Source organism: Alosa pseudoharengus, unplaced genomic scaffold (genome assembly GCF_046254945.1).
Source record: "Alosa pseudoharengus isolate Yale_2024_CS ecotype anadromous, Long Island Sound unplaced genomic scaffold, YU_APseudo_1.1 YU_APseudo_1.1_scf_1, whole genome shotgun sequence".
Lineage (NCBI taxonomy): Eukaryota > Metazoa > Chordata > Actinopteri > Clupeiformes > Clupeidae > Alosa > Alosa pseudoharengus.
This window is the reverse complement of record NW_027468564.1, coordinates 3,958,434-3,977,233: the sequence shown is the minus strand read 5'-3', so window position 1 is coordinate 3,977,233 and position 18,800 is coordinate 3,958,434. Positions and strand designations below refer to the sequence as shown.

The 18,800-nt window shown below is 41.0% G+C and overlaps 1 protein-coding gene across 1 annotated transcript in view; it reads left to right on the top strand.

Moving 5' to 3' along the window:
• The window catches only part of LOC143135273 (NACHT, LRR and PYD domains-containing protein 3-like), a 158,221-nt gene that overhangs the window by 12,980 nt on the left and 126,441 nt on the right, over positions 1-18,800 (top strand). Inside the window, exon 4 of the mRNA XM_076295986.1 lies at positions 17,867-17,983. Coding sequence (XP_076152101.1) covers positions 17,867-17,983 — 117 coding nt within the window. The remainder of the gene's footprint in view (positions 1-17,866; positions 17,984-18,800) is intronic.

The window sequence follows — 18,800 nt, the reverse complement described above, 5'->3', positions numbered from 1 at the left end:
TTGATGCGTGTGCTATTTGCTTTTGTATTTTATTTTCTTCCACATTTACTCGCTTGGCCAGGTGGGGGCTTAATGCAAGGCAGGCCCATTGGGTGTCATCATAATCATAATATATATTAACCTGAGAAATTTCAGACCATTCATTTTAAGCAAAGAACATTTCTGATACACTTTTTGGTTGGCCAGATGATGGCACTATGTTAGGCATGAAAATTGCACATGTGAATATCATCACAATAATGATATCCAAAATGTTTGTAAACTTTCAGATTAATCACTTAAGGCATTGTCCATTTCTGGCACATTTCCTGCTTGACCAAGTGGTGGCGCTATGCCAGGCAGGCCCATTGGGTGTCTGGATATCATCATAATCATAATATCTATTAACCTGAGAAGTTTCAGACCATTCATTCAATGCACTGTGATTTATGACACATTTCCTGTTTATGTGGTGAGATATTAAAATCATATCAAATATATTACAACATTCAAAAATCCATTCACAATTTAACATCAGCGACATCTTGGCATAATGTTTGCCAAATTTCAAATGAATCTGACAAACCGTCTAGGAGGAGTATGTTCAAATTGATCATGTGAAATCAGCATAATTGCCATTCTTTCTGTTGCCAGTTGGTGGCGCTATGCCAAACATGCATTATGGGCATGTGAATATTATCATTAACATGGTCTTTAATGACCTGTGAAATGTAAAACATTTCAAGCCATGCATGGTGAATTATGACACATTTATTGTTTGTGTGGAACGGTATTAAAATTAACAATTTCGCCATTTTGTCAAATTACAACATATCAAAAAAAGGCTTCACAATTTAGAATCAGTAACATCTCGGCGTCATGTATACCAACTTTGACATGAATCGGATCAACCGTCTAGGAGGAGTACGTTAAAATTGATCATATCCACAACGCACAAATTCTCAATTACCTCACTTCCTGTGGGCGTGGCTAATGGCATGTTAATACAAAAGTTGTTTGTTTTTGGGAGTTACATACACCCCCCAAATTTGGTGTGTGTATCTAAAACTATATGCCAACCACAAGTCACTGTGACATAAGGGGGCGCTATGGAGTTCCTGGACAACACCCGGTGCCAAGCTTTTATCCCTGTCTATTCACTGTATCACTTGATGTGTGTGCCAAATTTCATGCGTTTTCACCCATGGGAAGCACCTCCTTTGGCATCATGATTCATCACATATTTCATCACATATTAGTCGGCACAAAATCCCAAATACCTCACTTCCTGTTGGGCGTGGCTAATGCATTGTACATTCGAAAGTTGTTCATCTTGGGGAGATACAAACACCTACCAAATTTGGTGTGTGTAGCTGAAAGTATATGCCCACCACGGGATCAGTCATCTAAGGGGGCATAAGGGGGCGCTAGCGAGTCTCTGGGCCATGCGCGGGGCCAAGCTTTTTTACCTAGCTGCTTTGTGTGACACCTGATGTGTGTGCCAAATTTCAAGACTTTTCGATTACATTAACCACCTCAAAATATTTGCCAACCACGGGATCAGTCACCTAAGGGGGCGCTAGCGAGTCCCTGGGCCACGCCCGGGGTCAAGCTCTTGTACCTAACTGCGTTGCGTGACACCTGACGTGTGTGCCAAATTTCAAGAATTTTCGACCATGTTAACTCCCTCAAAAACAGGAAAGCAAAAAAGTAGAATAACAATAATAAATAATAATAATAATAATAATAATAATAATAATAATAATCCTTACAAAAACAATAGGGCCTTGCGCCCTTCGGTGCTCGGGCCCTAAATATAGCCGCAAGCGGCAATGGCGGGCCCGAGCACCTGCGGGCCGCAACCCATCACATATCGGAATCCAACAAAGCACCGACGTGGTGCGTTTGTGAAATGTACATATTTGATGCGTGTGCTATTTGCTTTTGTATTTTATTTTCTTCCACATTTACTCGCTTGGCCAGGTGGGGGCTTAATGCAAGGCAGGCCCATTGGGTGTCATCATAATCATAATATATATTAACCTGAGAAATTTCAGACCATTCATTTTAAGCAAAGAACATTTCTGATACACTTTTTGGTTGGCCAGATGATGGCACTATGTTAGGCATGAAAATTGCACATGTGAATATCATCACAATAATGATATCCAAAATGTTTGTAAACTTTCAGATTAATCACTTAAGGCATTGTCCATTTCTGGCACATTTCCTGCTTGACCAAGTGGTGGCGCTATGCCAGGCAGGCCCATTGGGTGTCTGGATATCATCATAATCATAATATCTATTAACCTGAGAAGTTTCAGACCATTCATTCAATGCACTGTGATTTATGACACATTTCCTGTTTATGTGGTGAGATATTAAAATCATATCAAATATATTACAACATTCAAAAATCCATTCACAATTTAACATCAGCGACATCTTGGCATAATGTTTGCCAAATTTCAAATGAATCTGACAAACCGTCTAGGAGGAGTATGTTCAAATTGATCATGTGACATCAGTATAATTGTCATTCTTTCTGTTGCCAGTTGGTGGCGCTATGCCAAACATGCATTATGGGCATGTGAATATTATCATTAACATGGTCTTCAATGACCTGTGAAATTTAAAACATTTCAAGCCATGCATGGTGAATTATGACACATTTATTGTTTATGTGGAAGGGTATTAAAATGAATAATTTCGCCATTTCGTCAAATTACAACATATCAAAAAAAACCTTCACAATTTATAATCAGGAACATCTCGGCCTCATGTATACCAACTTTGACATGAATCGGATCAACCGTCTAGGAGGAGTACGTTAAAATTGATCATGTCCACAACGCACAAAATCTCAATTACCTCACTTCCTGTGGGCGTGGCTAATGGCATGTTAATACAAAAGTTGTTTGTTTTTGGGAGTTACATACACCCACCAAATTTGGTGTGTGTATCTAAAACTATATGCCAACCACAAGTCACAGTGACATAAGGGGGCGCTATGGAGTTCCTGGGCAACGCCCGGTGCCAAGCTTTTATCCCTGTCTATTCACTGTATCACTTGATGTGTGTGCCAAATTTGATGCGTTTTCACCCATGGGAAGCACCTCTTTTGGCATCATGATTCATCACATATTTCATCACATATTAGTCTGCACAAAATCCCAAATACCTCACTTCCTGTTGGGCGTGGCTAATGCATTGTACATACGAAAGTCGTTCATCTTGGGGAGATACAGACACCTACCAAATTTGGTGTGTGTAGCTGAAAGTATATGCCCACCACGGGATCAGTCATGTAAGGGGGCGTAAGGGGGCGCTAGCGAGTCTCTGGGCCATACCCGGGGCCAAGCTTTTTTACCTAGCTGCTTTGTGTGACACCGGATGTGTGTGTCAAATTTCAAGACTTTTCAACCATGTTAACCACCTCAAAATATATGTCAACCACGGGATCAGTCACCTAAGGGGGCGCTAGCGAGTCCCTGGGCCACGCCCGGGGTCAAGCTCTTGTACCTAACTGCGTTGCGTGACACCTGAGGTGTGTGCCAAATTTCAAGAATTTTCGACCATGTTAACTACCTCAAAAACAGGAAATCAAAAAAGTAGAATAACAATAATAATAATAATAATAATAATCCTTACAAAAACAATAGGGCCTTGCGCCCTTCGGTGCTCGGGCCCTAATAATCCTTACAAAAACAATAGGGCCTTGCGCCCTTCGGTGCTCGGGCCCTAATAAATATAGCCGCAAGCGGCAAGGGCGGGCCCGAGCACCTCCGGTCAGCAACCCGTGACATTTCGGAATCCAACAAAGCACCGCGTCGGTGCGTGTGTGAAATGTACATATTTGATGCGTGTGCTATTTGTTTTTCTATTTAATTTTCTGGCACATATACTTGCTTGGCCAGGTGGGGGCGCAACGCAAGGCAGGCCCATTGGGTGTCATCATAATCATAATATATATTAACCTGAGAAATTTCAGACTATTCATTTTAAGCAAAGAACATTTCTGATGCACTTTTTGGTTGGCCAGATGGTGGCGCTATGTTAGGCATGAAAATTACACATGTGAATATCATCACAATAAAGGTATTCAAAATGTTTGTAAATTTTCAGATCAATCACTTAAGGCATTGTCCATTTCTGGCACATTTCCTGCTTGACCTGGTGGTGGCGCTATGCCAGGCAGGCCCATAGGGTCTCTGGATATCATCATAATTATAATATCTATTAACCTGAGAAGTTTCAGACCATTCATTCAAAGCATAAAGCATTTATGGCATATTTCCTGTTTGGCCAGATGGTGGCGGTATGCTAGGCATGTGAATTATATGTGTGAATATCATCACAATAATGATATCCAATATTTTATAAAGTTTCAGATCAATCACTTAAGGCATTGTCCATTTCTGGCACATTTCCTACTTGGCCAGGTGGTGGCGCTATGCCAAGCAGGCCCATTGGGTGTCAGAATATCATCATAATCATAATATCTATTAACCTGAGAAGTTTCAGACCATTCATTCAATGCACTGTGACTTTATGACACATTTCCTGTTTATAGGGTGAGATTAAAATCAGGACATATTACAACATATCAAAAATCCTTTCGCAATTTAACATCAGCAACATCTTGGCATCATATTTGCCAAATTTCACATGAATCTGACAAATTGTCTAGGAGGAGTATGTTAAAATTGACCATGTGACATCAGTGTAATTGCCATTCTTTCTGTTGCCAGGTGGTGGCGCTATACAAAATATGCATTATGGGCATGTGAATATCATCACTCCCATGGTATTCAAAGACCTGTGAAATGTAAAACATTTCAAGCCATGCATGGTGAATTATGACACATTTATTGTTTATGTGGAAGGGTATTAAAATTAATAATTTCGCCATTTCGTCAAATTACAACATATCAAAAAAAGCTTCACAATTTATAATCAGGAACATCTCAGCGTCATGTATACCAACTTTGACATGAATCGGATCAACCGTCTAGGAGGAGTACGTTAAAATTGATCATGTCCACAACGCACAAAATCTCAATTACCTCACTTCCTGTGGGTGTGGCTAATGGCATGTTAATACAAAAGTTTATTGTTTTTGGGAGTTACATACACCCACCAAATTTGGTGTGTGTATCTAAAATTATATGCCAACCACAAGTCACAGTGACATAAGGAGGCGCTATGGAGTTCCTGGGCAACGCCCGGTGCCAAGGCTTTTCCCCTGTGTATTCACGGTACCTCTTGATGTGTGTGCCAAATTTCATGTGTTTTCAGCGATGGGAAGCACCTCTTTTGGCATCACAATTCATCACATTTTAGTCCGCACAAAATCTCAAATACCTCACTTCCTGTTGGGCGTGGCTAATGCATTGTAGATACAAAAGTTGTTCATCTTGGGGAGATACACACACTTGCCAAATTTGGTGTGTCTAGCTGAAAGTATGTGCCAACCACTGCATCAATCACCTAAGGGGGCGCTACTGAGTCCCTGGGCCACGCCCGGGGCCAAGCCTTTATGCCTGTGTAGCCATTGTAATACCATATGTGTGTGCCAAATTCCAAGACTTTTCATCTATGCTAACCACCTCAAAAATAGCAAAAAGGTGAACAAATAATAATAATAATAATAATAATAATAATAATAATCCTTACAAAAACAATAGGGCCTTGCGCCCTTCGGTGCTCGGGCCCTAATAATAATAATAATCCTTACAAAAACAATAGGGCCTTGCGCCCTTCGGTGCTCGGGCCCTAAATATAGCCGCAAGCGGCAATGGCGGGCCCGAGCACCTGCGGGCCGCAGCCCGTGACATGTCGGAATCCAACAAAGCACCGACGTGGTGCGTTTGTGAAATGTACATATTTGATGCGTGGGCTATTTGCTTTTGTATTTTATTTTATGCCACATTTACTCGCTTGGCCAGGTGGGGGCGTAATGCAAGGCAGGCCCATTGGGTGTCATCATAATCATAATATATATTAACCTGAGAAATTTCAGACCATTCATTTTAAGCAAAGAACATTTCTGATACACTTTTTGGTTGGCCAGATGGTGGCGCTATGTTAGGCATTGAAATTACACATGTGAATATCATCACAATAATGATATCCAAAATGTTTGTACACTTTCAGATCAATCACTTAAGGCATTGTCCATTTCTGGCACATTTTCTGCTTGACCAGGTGGTGGCGCTATGCTAGACAGGCCCATTGGGTGTCTGGATATCATCATAATCATAATATCTATTAACCTGAGAAGTTTCAGACCATTTATTCAAAGCATAGAGCATTTCTGGCACATTTCCTGCTTGGCCAGATGGTGGCGCTATGCTAGGCCTGTGAATTATGCATGTGAATATCATCACAATAATGATATCCAATATTTTATAAAGTTTCAGATCAATCACTTAAGGCATTGTCCATTTCTGGCACATTTCCTGCTTGGCCAGGTGGTGGCGCTATGCCAGGCAGGCCCATTGGGTGTCTGGATATCATCATAATCATGATATCTATTGACCTGAGAAGTTTCAGACCATTCATTCAATGCACTGTGATTTATGACACATTTCCTGTTTATGTGGTGAGATATTAAAATCATATCAAATATATAACATATCAAAAATCCCTTCACAATTTAACATCAGCGACATCTTGGCATAATGTTTGCCAAATTTCACATGAATCTGACAAACCGTCTAGGAGGAGTATGTTCAAATTGTTCATGTGAAATCAGCATAATTGCCATTCTTTCTGTTGCCAGTTGGTGGCGCTATGCCAAACATGCATTATGGGCTTGTGAATATTATCATTAACATGGTATTCAATGACCTGAAATTCTAAACATTTCAAGCCATGCACGATGAATTATGACACATTTACTGTTTGTGTTGAAGGGTATTAAAATTCATAATTTCGCCATTTCGTCAAATTACAACATATCAAAAAAAGGCTTCACAATTTAGAATCAGAAGCATATTGGCATCATGTATACCAACTTTCACATGAATCGGATCAACCGTCTAGGAGGAGTACGTTAAAATTGATCATGTCCACAATGCACAAAATCCCAATTACCTCACTTCCTGTGTGTGTGGCTAATGGCATGTTAATACAAAAGTTGTTTGTTTTTGGGAGTTACATACACCCACCAAATTTGGTGTGTGTATCTAAAACTATATGCCAACCACAAGTCACAGTGACATAAGGGGGCGCTATGGAGTTCCTGGGCAACGCCCGGTGCCAAGGCTTTTCCCCTGTGTATTCACGGTACCTCTTGACGTGTGTGCCAAATTTCATGTGTTTTCACCGATGGGAAGCACCTCTTTTGGCATCACAATTCATCAGAATTTAGTCCGCACAAAATCCCAAATACCTCACTTCCTGTTGGGCGTGGCTAATGAATTGTACATACGAAAGTTGTTCATCTTGGGGAGATACACACACCTACCAAATTTGATGCGTCTAGCTGAAAGTATGTGCCAACCACTGCCTCAATCACCTAAGGGGGCGCTACTGAGTCCCTGGGCCACGCCCGGGGCCAAGCTCTTGTACCTAACTGCTCTGCGTGACACCTGATGTGTGTGCCAAATTTCAAGACTTTTCACCCATCTTAACCACCTCAAAAAAGGAAAACGCTCTGAGACAAAGTTAATATAATAATAATAATAATAATAATAATAATAATAATCCTTACAAAAACAATAGGGCCTTGCGCCCTTCGGTGCTCGGGCCCTAAATATAGCCGCAAGCGGCAATGGCGGGCCCGAGCACCTGCGGGCCGCAGCCCGTGACATGTCGGAATCCAACCAAGCACCGACGTGGTGCGTTTGTGAAATGTACATATTTAATGCGTGTGCTAGTTGTTTTTGTATTTTATTTTCTGCCACATTTACTCGCTTGGCCAGGTGGGGGCGTAATGCAAGGCAGGCCCATTGGGTGTCATCATAATCATAATATATACTAACCTGAGAAATTTCAGACCATTCATTTTATTTCCGATACACTTTTTGGTTGGCCAGATGGTGGCGCTATGTTAGGCATGAAAATTACACATGTGAATATCATCACAATAATGATATCCAAAATGTTTTTAAACTTTCAGATCAATCACTTAAGGCATTGTCCATTTCTGGCACATTTACTGCTTGACCAGGTGGTGGCGCTATGCCAGGCAGGCCCATTGAGTGTCTGGATATCATCATAATCATAATATCTATTAACCTGAAAAGTTTCAGACCATTTATTCAAAGCATAGAGCATTTCTGGCACATTTCCTGCTTGGCCAGAAGGTGGCGCTATGCTAGGCCTGTGAATTACGCATGTGAATATCATCACAATAATGATATCCAATATTTTATAAAGTTTCAGATCAATCACTTAAGGCATTGTCCATTTCTGGCACATTTCCTGCTTGGCCAGGTGGTGGCGCTATGCCAGCCAGGCCCATTGGGTGTCTGGATATCATCATAATCATGATATCTATTAACCTGAGAAGTTTCAGACCATTCATTCAATGCACTGTGATTTATGACACATTTCCTGTTTATGTGGTGAGATATTAAAATCATATCAAATATATTACAACATTCAAAAATCCATTCACAATTTAACATCAGCGACATCTTGGCATAATGTTTGCCAAATTTCAAATGAATCTGACAAACCGTCTAGGAGGAGTATGTTCAAATTGATCATGTGAAATCAGCATAATTGCCATTCTTTCTGTTGCCAGTTGGTGGCGCTATGCCAAACATGCATTATGGGCATGTGAATATTATCATTAACATGGTCTTCAATGACCTGTGAAATTTAAAACATTTCAAGCCATGCATGGTGAATTATGACACATTTATTGTTTATGTGGAAGGGTATTAAAATTAATAATTTCGCCATTTCGTCAAATTACAATATATCAAAAAAAACCTTCACAATTTATAATCAGGAACATCTCGGCATCATGTATACCAACTTTGACATGAATCAGATCAACCGTCTAGGAGGAGTATGTTAAAATTGATCATGTCCACAACGCACAAAATCTCAATTACCTCACTTCCTGTGGGCGTGGCTAATGGCATGTTAATACAAAAGTTGTTTGTTTTTGGGAGTTACATACACCCACCAAATTTGGTGTGTGTATCTAAAACTATATGCCAACCACAAGTCACTGTGACCTAAGGGGGCGCTATGGAGTTCCTGGGCAACGCCCGGTGCCAAGCTTTTATCCCTGTCTATTCACTGTACCACTTGATGTGTGTGCTAAATTTCATGCGTTTTCGACCATGTTAACCACCTCAAAATATATGCCAACCACGGGATCAGTCACCTAAGGGGGCGCTAGCGAGTCTCTGGGCCACACCCGAGGTCAAGCTCTTGTACCTAACTGCGTTGCGTGACACCTGACGTGTGTGCCAAATTTCAAGAATTTTCGACCATGTTAACCACCTCAAAAACAGGAAAGCAAAAGAGTGGAATAACAATAATAATAATAAATATAGCCGCAAGCGGCAATGGCGGGCCCGAGCACCTGCGGGCCGCAACCCGTGACATGTCGGAATCCAACAAAGCACCGACGTGGTGCGTTTGTGAAATGTACATATTTAATGCTTGTGCTAGTTGTTTTTGTATTTTATTTTCTGCCACATGTACTTGCTTGGCCAGGTGGGGGCGCAATGCAAGGCAGGCCCATTGGGTGTCATCATAATCATAATATATATTAACCTGAGAAATTTCAGACCATTCATTTTAAGCAAAGAACATTTCTGATACACTTTTTGGTTGGCCAGATGGTGGCGCTATGTTAGACATGGAAATTAGACATGTGAATATCATCACAATAATGATATCCAAAATTTGTGTAAACTTTCAGATCAATCACTTAAGGCATTGTCCATTTCTGGCACATTTCCTGCTTGACCAGGTGGTGGCGCTATGCCAGGCAGGCCCATTGGGTGTCTGGATATCATCATAATCATAATATCTATTAACCTGAGAAGTTTTAGACCATTTATTCAAAGCATAGAGCATTTCTGACACATTTCCTGCTTGGCCAGGTGGTGGCGCTATGCCAGGCAGGCCCATTGGGTGTCTGAATATCATCATAATCATGATATCTATTAACCTGAGAAGTTTCAGACCATTCATTCAATGAACTGTGATTTATGACACATTTCCTCTTCATGTGGTGAGATATTAAAATCATATCAAATATATAACATATCAAAAATCCCTTCACAATTTAACATCAGCGACATCTTGGCATAATGTTTGCCAAATTTCACATGAATCTGACAAACCGTCTAGGAGCAGTATGTTAAAATTGATCATGTGACATCAGTGTAATTGTCATTCTTTCTGTTGCCAGTTGGTGGCGCTATGCCAAACATGAATTATGGGCATGTAAATATTATCATTAACATGGTCTTCAATGACCTGTGAAATTTAAAACATTTCAAGCCATGCATGGTGAATTATGACACACTTATTGCTTATGTGGAAGGGTATTAAAATTAATAATTTCGCCATTTCGTCAAATTACAACATATCAAAAAAAGGCTTCACAATTTATAATCAGGAACATCTCGGCGTCATGTATACCAACTTTGACATGAATCGGATCAACCGTCTAGGAGGAGTACGTTAAAATTGATCATGTCCACAATGCACAAAATCTAAATTACCTCACTTCCTGTGGGCGTGGCTAATGGCATGTTAATACAAAAGTTGTTTGTTTTTGGGAGTTACATACACCCACCAAATTTGGTATGTGTATCTAAAACTATATGCCAACCACAAGTCACAGTGACATAAGGGGGCGCTATGGAGTTCCTGGGCAACGCCCGGTGCCAAGCTTTTATCCCTGTCTATTCACTGTATCACTTGATGTGTGTGCCAAATTTCATGCGTTTTCACCCATGGGAAGCACCTCCTTTGGCATCATGATTCATCACATATTTCATCACATATTAGTCGGCACAAAATCCCAAATACCTCACTTCCTGTTGGGCGTGGCTAATGCATTGTACATTCGAAAGTTGTTCATCTTGGGGAGATACAAACACCTACCAAATTTGGTGTGTGTAGCTGAAAGTATATGCCCACCACGGGATCAGTCATCTAAGGGGGCATAAGGGGGCGCTAGCGAGTCTCTGGGCCATGCGCGGGGCCAAGCTTTTTTACCTAGCTGCTTTGTGTGACACCTGATGTGTGTGCCAAATTTCAAGACTTTTCGATTACATTAACCACCTCAAAATATTTGCCAACCACGGGATCAGTCACCTAAGGGGGCGCTAGCGAGTCCCTGGGCCACGCCCGGGGTCAAGCTCTTGTACCTAACTGCGTTGCGTGACACCTGACGTGTGTGCCAAATTTCAAGAATTTTCGACCATGTTAACTCCCTCAAAAACAGGAAAGCAAAAAAGTAGAATAACAATAATAAATAATAATAATAATAATAATAATAATAATCCTTACAAAAACAATAGGGCCTTGCGCCCTTCGGTGCTCGGGCCCTAAATATAGCCGCAAGCGGCAATGGCGGGCCCGAGCACCTGCGGGCCGCAACCCATCACATATCGGAATCCAACAAAGCACCGACGTGGTGCGTTTGTGAAATGTACATATTTGATGCGTGTGCTATTTGCTTTTGTATTTTATTTTCTTCCACATTTACTCGCTTGGCCAGGTGGGGGCATAACGCAAGGCAGGCCCATTGGGTGTCATCATAATCATAATATATATTAACCTGAGAAATTTCAGACTATTCATTTTAAGCAAAGAACATTTCTGATGCACTTTTTGGTTGGCCAGATGGTGGCGCTATGTTAGGCATGAAAATTACACATGTGAATATCATCACAATAAAGATATTCAAAATGTTTGTAAATTTTCAGATCGATCACTTAAGGCATTGTCCATTTCTGGCACATTTCCTGCTTGACCTGGTGGTGGCGCTATGCCAGGCAGGCCCATAGGGTCTCTGGATATCATCATAATTATAATATCTATTAACCTGAGAAGTTTCAGACCATTCATTCAAAGCATAAAGCATTTATGGCATATTTCCTGTTTGGCCAGATGGTGGCGCTATGCTAGGCATGTGAATTATATGTGTGAATATCATCACAATAATGATATCCAATATTTTATAAAGTTTCAGATCAATCACTTAAGGCATTGTCCATTTCTGGCACATTTCCTACTTGGCCAGGTGGTGGCGCTATGCCAAGCAGGCCCATTGGGTGTCAGAATATCATCATAATCATAATATCTATTAACCTGAGAAGTTTCAGACCATTCATTCAATGCACTGTGACTTTATGACACATTTCCTGTTTATAGGGTGAGATTAAAATCAGGACATATTACAACATATCAAAAATCCTTTCGCAATTTAACATCAGCAACATCTTGGCATCATATTTGCCAAATTTCACATGAATCTGACAAATTGTCTAGGAGGAGTATGTTAAAATTGACCATGTGACATCAGTGTAATTGCCATTCTTTCTGTTGCCAGGTGGTGGCGCTATACAAAATATGCATTATGGGCATGTGAATATCATCACTCCCATGGTATTCAAAGACCTGTGAAATGTAAAACATTTCAAGCCATGCATGGTGAATTATGACACATTTATTGTTTATGTGGAAGGGTATTAAAATTAATAATTTCGCCATTTCGTCAAATTACAACATATCAAAAAAAAGCTTCACAATTTATAATCAGGAACATCTCAGCGTCATGTATACCAACTTTGACATGAATCGGATCAACCGTCTAGGAGGAGTACATTAAAATTGATCATGTCCACAATGCACAAAATCTCAATTACCTCACTTCCTGTGGGCGTGGCTAATGGCATGTTAATACAAAAGTTGTTTGGTTTTGGGAGTTACATACACCCACCAAATTTGGTGTGTGTATCTAAAACTATATGCCAACCACAAGTCACAGTGACATAAGGGGGCGCTATGGAGTTCCTGGGCAACGCCCGGTGCCAAGGCTTTTCCCCTGTGTATTCACGGTACCTCTTGACGTGTGTGCCAAATTTCATGTGTTTTCAGCGATGGGAAGCACCTCTTTTGGCATCACAATTCATCACATTTTAGTCCGCACAAAATCCCAAATACCTCACTTCCTGTTGGGCGTGGCTAATGCATTGTACATACGAAAGTTGTTCATCTTGGGGAGATACACACACTTGCCAAATTTGGTGTGTCTAGCTGAAAGTATGTGCCAACCACTGCATCAATCACCTAAGGGGGCGCTACTGAGTCCCTAAGCCACGCCCGGGGCCAAGCCTTTATGCCTGTGTAGCCATTGTAATACCAGATGTGTGTGCCAAATTCCAACACTTTTCATCTATGCTAACCACCTCAAAAATAGCAAAAAGGTGAACAAATAATAATAATAATAATAATAATAATAATAATAATAATAATAATAATAATAATCCTTTCAAAAACAATAGGGCTTCGCACCTCTCGGTGCGCAAGGCCGTCCCGGCTTCGCGCACCGTCGGTGCTCGGGCCCTAATAATAATAATAATAATAATCCTTACAAAAACAATAGGGCCTTGCGCCCTTCGGTGCTCGGGCCCTAATAATCCTTACAAAAACAATAGGGCCTTGCGCCCTTCGGTGCTCGGGCCCTAATAATAATAATCCTTACAAAAACAATAGGGCCTTGCGCCCTTCGGTGCTCGGGCCCTAAATATAGCCGCAAGCGGCAATGGCGGGCCCGAGCACCTGCGGGCCGCAACCCGTGACATGTCGGAATCCAACAAAGCACCGACGTGGTGCGTTTGTGAAATGTACATATTTGATGCGTGTGCTATTTGTTTTTGTATTTTATTTTCTGCCACATTTACTCGCTTGGCCAGGTAGGGGCGTAATGCAAGGCAGGCCCATTGGGTGTCATCATAATCATAATATATATTAACCTGAGAAATTTCAGACCATTCATTTTAAGCAAAGAACATTTCTGATACACTTTTTGGTTGGCCAGATGGTGGCGCTATGTTAGGCATGAAAATTACACATGTGAATATCATCACAATAAAGATATTCAAAATGTTTGTAAATTTTCAGATCGATCACTTAAGGCATTGTCCATTTCTGGCACATTTCCTGCTTGACCTGGTGGTGGCGCTATGCCAGGCAGGCCCATTGGGTGTCTGGATATCATCATAATCATAATATCTATTAACCTGAAAAGTTTCAGACCATTTATTCAAAGCATAGAGCATTTCTGGCACATTTCCTGCTTGGCCAGAAGGTGGCGCTATGCTAGGCCTGTGAATTACGCATGTGAATATCATCACAATAATGATATCCAATATTTTATAAAGTTTCAGATCAATCACTTAAGGCATTGTCCATTTCTGGCACATTTCCTGCTTGGCCAGGTGGTGGCGCTATGCCAGCCAGGCCCATTGGGTGTCTGGATATCATGATATCTATTAACCTGAGAAGTTTCAGACCATTCATTCAATGCACTGTGATTTATGACACATTTCCTGTTTATGTGGTGAGATATTAAAATCATATCAAATATATTACAACATTCAAAAATCCATTCACAATTTAACATCAGCGACATCTTGGCATAATGTTTGCCAAATTTCAAATGAATCTGACAAACCGTCTAGGAGGAGTATGTTCAAATTGATCATGTGACATCAGTATAATTGTCATTCTTTCTGTTGCCAGTTGGTGGCGCTATGCCAAACATGCATTATGGGCATGTGAATATTATCATTAACATGGTCTTCAATGACCTGTGAAATTTAAAACATTTCAAGCCATGCATGGTGAATTATGACACAGTTATTGTTTATGTGGAAGGGTATTAAAATTAATAATTTCGCCATTTCGTCAAATTACAACATATAAAAAAAAACTTCACAATTTTTAATCAGGAACATCTCGGCATCATGTATACCAACTTTGACATGAATCGGATCAACCGTCTAGGACAGCGGTTGTCAATCTGGGGTACGCGTACCCCCAGGGGTACGTGGACTGATTTCAGGGGGTATGCGAAAAAAGATGTAAGTCATAGCCTATGCCTTTTCAAACATTTTCTCTATCCCACGTTGGTAACTTAACTTCCGCATTTGCACTGCACATTAAAAACTTATTTTCTACGCATTAACAAAATATTCGAGAGTGGATTAAAAGAGAGGGTAAAGCAGCGTTTCTCAAACTGTGGGTCACAACCCACTACTGGGTCGCGGAGACATGCCAGGTGGGGCGCGAACTGACGTGAAAAACAGGAGTTTTATTTTTTTATTTTTTTATCTGTAGCCTAGGCCCAGGGAGCACCCGATGCGCAATGGACGCACTGTGTTATTCATAGGGAAGCGCTCGTGTCAAGGCAGCTTAGTTAGTCCCGACCTGAATGAGATTTTGAACGAGATTGTGAGAATAGTGAATTTCATCAAGACCCGGCCCTTAAAAGCGTGTCTATTCTCCGCACTTTGAGAGGAGATGGGAGCTGACCAAAAGGCTGTACTGTTTCACAGCGAGGCAAGGTGGCTTTCCCGAGGTAAAGTGCTGTCGCGTGTTTGAGCTCCGAGTCGCCTCTTCTTGGAGGAAGAGCGCATGTTTGAATCTGCAAGCACGTTCACTAATGAACATTTCTTGACGAAGCTGGCCTATCTTAGCGATATATTTGGAAAGCTCAATGCTCAATAAAGCTCAATAAATCTCCAGTTACAAGGCAAAGACAAGCACCAGATAAGATCACTGCATTCAACAAGACGATTGTGTGTGAGATTAGGTGCAGATCTATTTAAAATCATTATATTCAGCACATTTGTAGGCCTATCATATGTTGACTATTGATGAGATTTGTATCATATGTTTATGATCCTATTCACTATTCTCGACAAAATTGAACGCACAAAATCTCAATTACCTCACTTCCTGTGGGCGTGGCTAATGGCATGTTAATACAAAAGTTGTTTGTTTTTGGGAGTTACATACACCCACCAAATTTGGTGTGTGTATCTAAAACAATATGCCAACCACAAGTCACTGTGACGTAAGGGGGCGCTATGGAGTTCCTGGGCAACGCCCGGGGCCAAGCTTTTATCCCTGTCTTCGGTGCTCGGGCCCTAATAATAATAATAATAATAATAATAATCCTTACAAAAACAATAGGGCCTTGCGCCCTTCGGTGCTCGGCCCCTAATAATAATCCTTACAAAAACAATAGGGCCTTGCGCCCTTCGGTGCTCGGGCCCTAATAATAATAATCCTTACAAAAACAATAGGGCCTTGCGCCCAATAATAATAATAATAATAATCCTTACAAAAACAATAGGGCCTTCCTAATAATAATAATCCTTACAAAAACAATAGGGCCTTGCGCCCAATAATAATAATAATAATAATCCTTACAAAAACAATAGGGCCTTGCGCCCTTCGGTGCTCGGGCCCTAATAATCCTTACAAAAACAATAGGGCCTTGCGCCCTTCGGTGCTCGGGCCCTAATAAAAAGAAATTGAGTGGTTCATATGAGCAACATGCATCAAAAGGCAGGGCAGTTTGTAATGTGAGCAACACACACACCAGCATTCAATAAGTTTTTCAAAGGATTCTGTCCAAGTCCGTACACAGGTTGTCCACAGGACGTTAATTCCGCTTGTTTTGGAAATCCTAACCCAAAAGACGCTTCAGGTCTCCTACTCTGAAAGAACCAATGTGGATGTTCGGTAGAATGATAATTCCTTTTGACGTGTCGGGTCTCAGAAGTTGACGTTTCTGAAGCTCAGAAGTTTCAAAACGTAGCGCGTGCTACTGACGTGCCGGTTTTCCGTTTGGGCCTGCGGGTGAAGCTGAGAAGGCGTCTCCCCGATCACGAAATGCAAATCCTGACTAGCACGCTACTGAAATGTCTCTGAACGTACAGGGTTAAACCAGTGAAACGAAACGTGAACTCGCAAAACAACAAGTATTAACAAAAATCCGCTCCTCCAGGCTCACTCCACTGCTTGCTGCGACCTGCGTCTCTGACTCTGTCTCCACTCTCTCCATTCATTTAGGGCTTACTTCCTGTTTTGTTAAAAGTGCGAACTCTCCAACTTGAACCTGGCCACTTCTGATTGGTCAAGCAATTAAAGGAAAATCCCGGTATTTAGCACTTTGAGTCCCTTTTCTGGTTTGTTTTGGATGAACTAGAGTGGTGGACACCGAAATTTTGACGATTGGTCCTGTCTCAACTTTTCTGACTTGTTTTGAATCGCCTTTGACTACTCAGAGTGGCTGCCTACAGGCATGCTCAAACATGTCCTAAAACAACCCTTAACGTTCGTTTTCAAAACTGTGCAACTCACCGAGTGGTACGCAGCCACTCTGAGTAGTCAAAGGCGGTTTCAACCGTCTCACACATTCATTCATTGTTTAACAGATGTTTTAAGCGTGCGCTTTATTTGAAATGCAGCATATTATGCGTGTTGTTTAATGACTTTCAAACGGTAGAGCCTGTTCCTTTAAAACATAGCCAAAGAATGTATTCTTGCTTTAGTATAGGCCTACATAGCCAATTTCAATTGGACAATTTGACCGAAGAGATTTAATTTTGTCGGACATTTCATTTTTTTTTCGCCCAATGTCCGGCAATTACCGGACAACAGAAACCCTGGTGTGTGTGTGTGTGAGTGTGTGAGAGAGAGAGAGGGAGAGAGCACATGTATGATGCTGTGTGAGTTTGTATATGTGTGTGAGAGAGAGGGAGAGAAATACAATCTGTAGTGGAGCATGTATTGTTGTAATATTACTGTAAGGTTGAACAAAAGGGATCGCTCCACAGAGAAATGAATTGATGATAAGTTTCTTGTCTTTTTATGTAACCAGCCCACAGACACACAGACCTTCATCACCAGTACCCAGCTGTGTGTCCATGGAGAGTGATTGGTCCAAGGATGGTGGTATGCCCACCTTCAGTAGTAAACAAGTTCCATCAGGTTCAAAGTGAGTAGTAGTCAGACACAGTAGTGTCTGTCAATCACATATAATTCTACACACACAGGCACACAGACACAAGATAGAAAAGTAAATGCAAAAGCTCATAGCTTTACATCTGGGAGAAAGTATAAGTATAGTATAAGTAAGTATAAGTATAAGTAAAGGTCTAATTCAGTCAGATTATTTAGTGGTAGTATGAAGCTCTCTTTACACACACACATGCTTTTATTTGGACCTTAACACAGGGGAAGAGATTTACAGATCCAAACATTGATGGAAGTTTGTTACACGCTTAACCCTTAGAACCCGATTGACGCAAAGTGCGTCAAAAAACACACCCTTTCTTCTCTGTTACTTACATTGCTCCGGAACTGTTCATCACAGCGAGATGAACCTTTGTTGCGTGACAAAGCAGAAGTGGGGCTTTCCAATGAGACTACGCACTTGTCTGTATGATCAAATATGAAAATAAAAAAAATCATGAAATTAAATCAAATTTACTTCTCTGCGTTCACCTGCGCACCCATTACTCTCGTTTTAATTACCCGCGAGCCCGTGATCATAGATATGGCAAGCATATCAGATGAAAGAGGAGACACAGAGCTATCCATTGGTACCATGTATATTTATTCTTCTGGCTTATAAAAACAGATGAAGTGACTGCAAAATAATGTCATGTACACAAACCAATGCTGCACAGCACACCCATTACTCTTGTTTGAATTACTCGTGGACCGTCATCGGATAGATATGCCACGCATGTCAGATGAAAGAGGAGACACAGAGCTATCATTTGATACCAATTACATCCTTCTAGGTTATA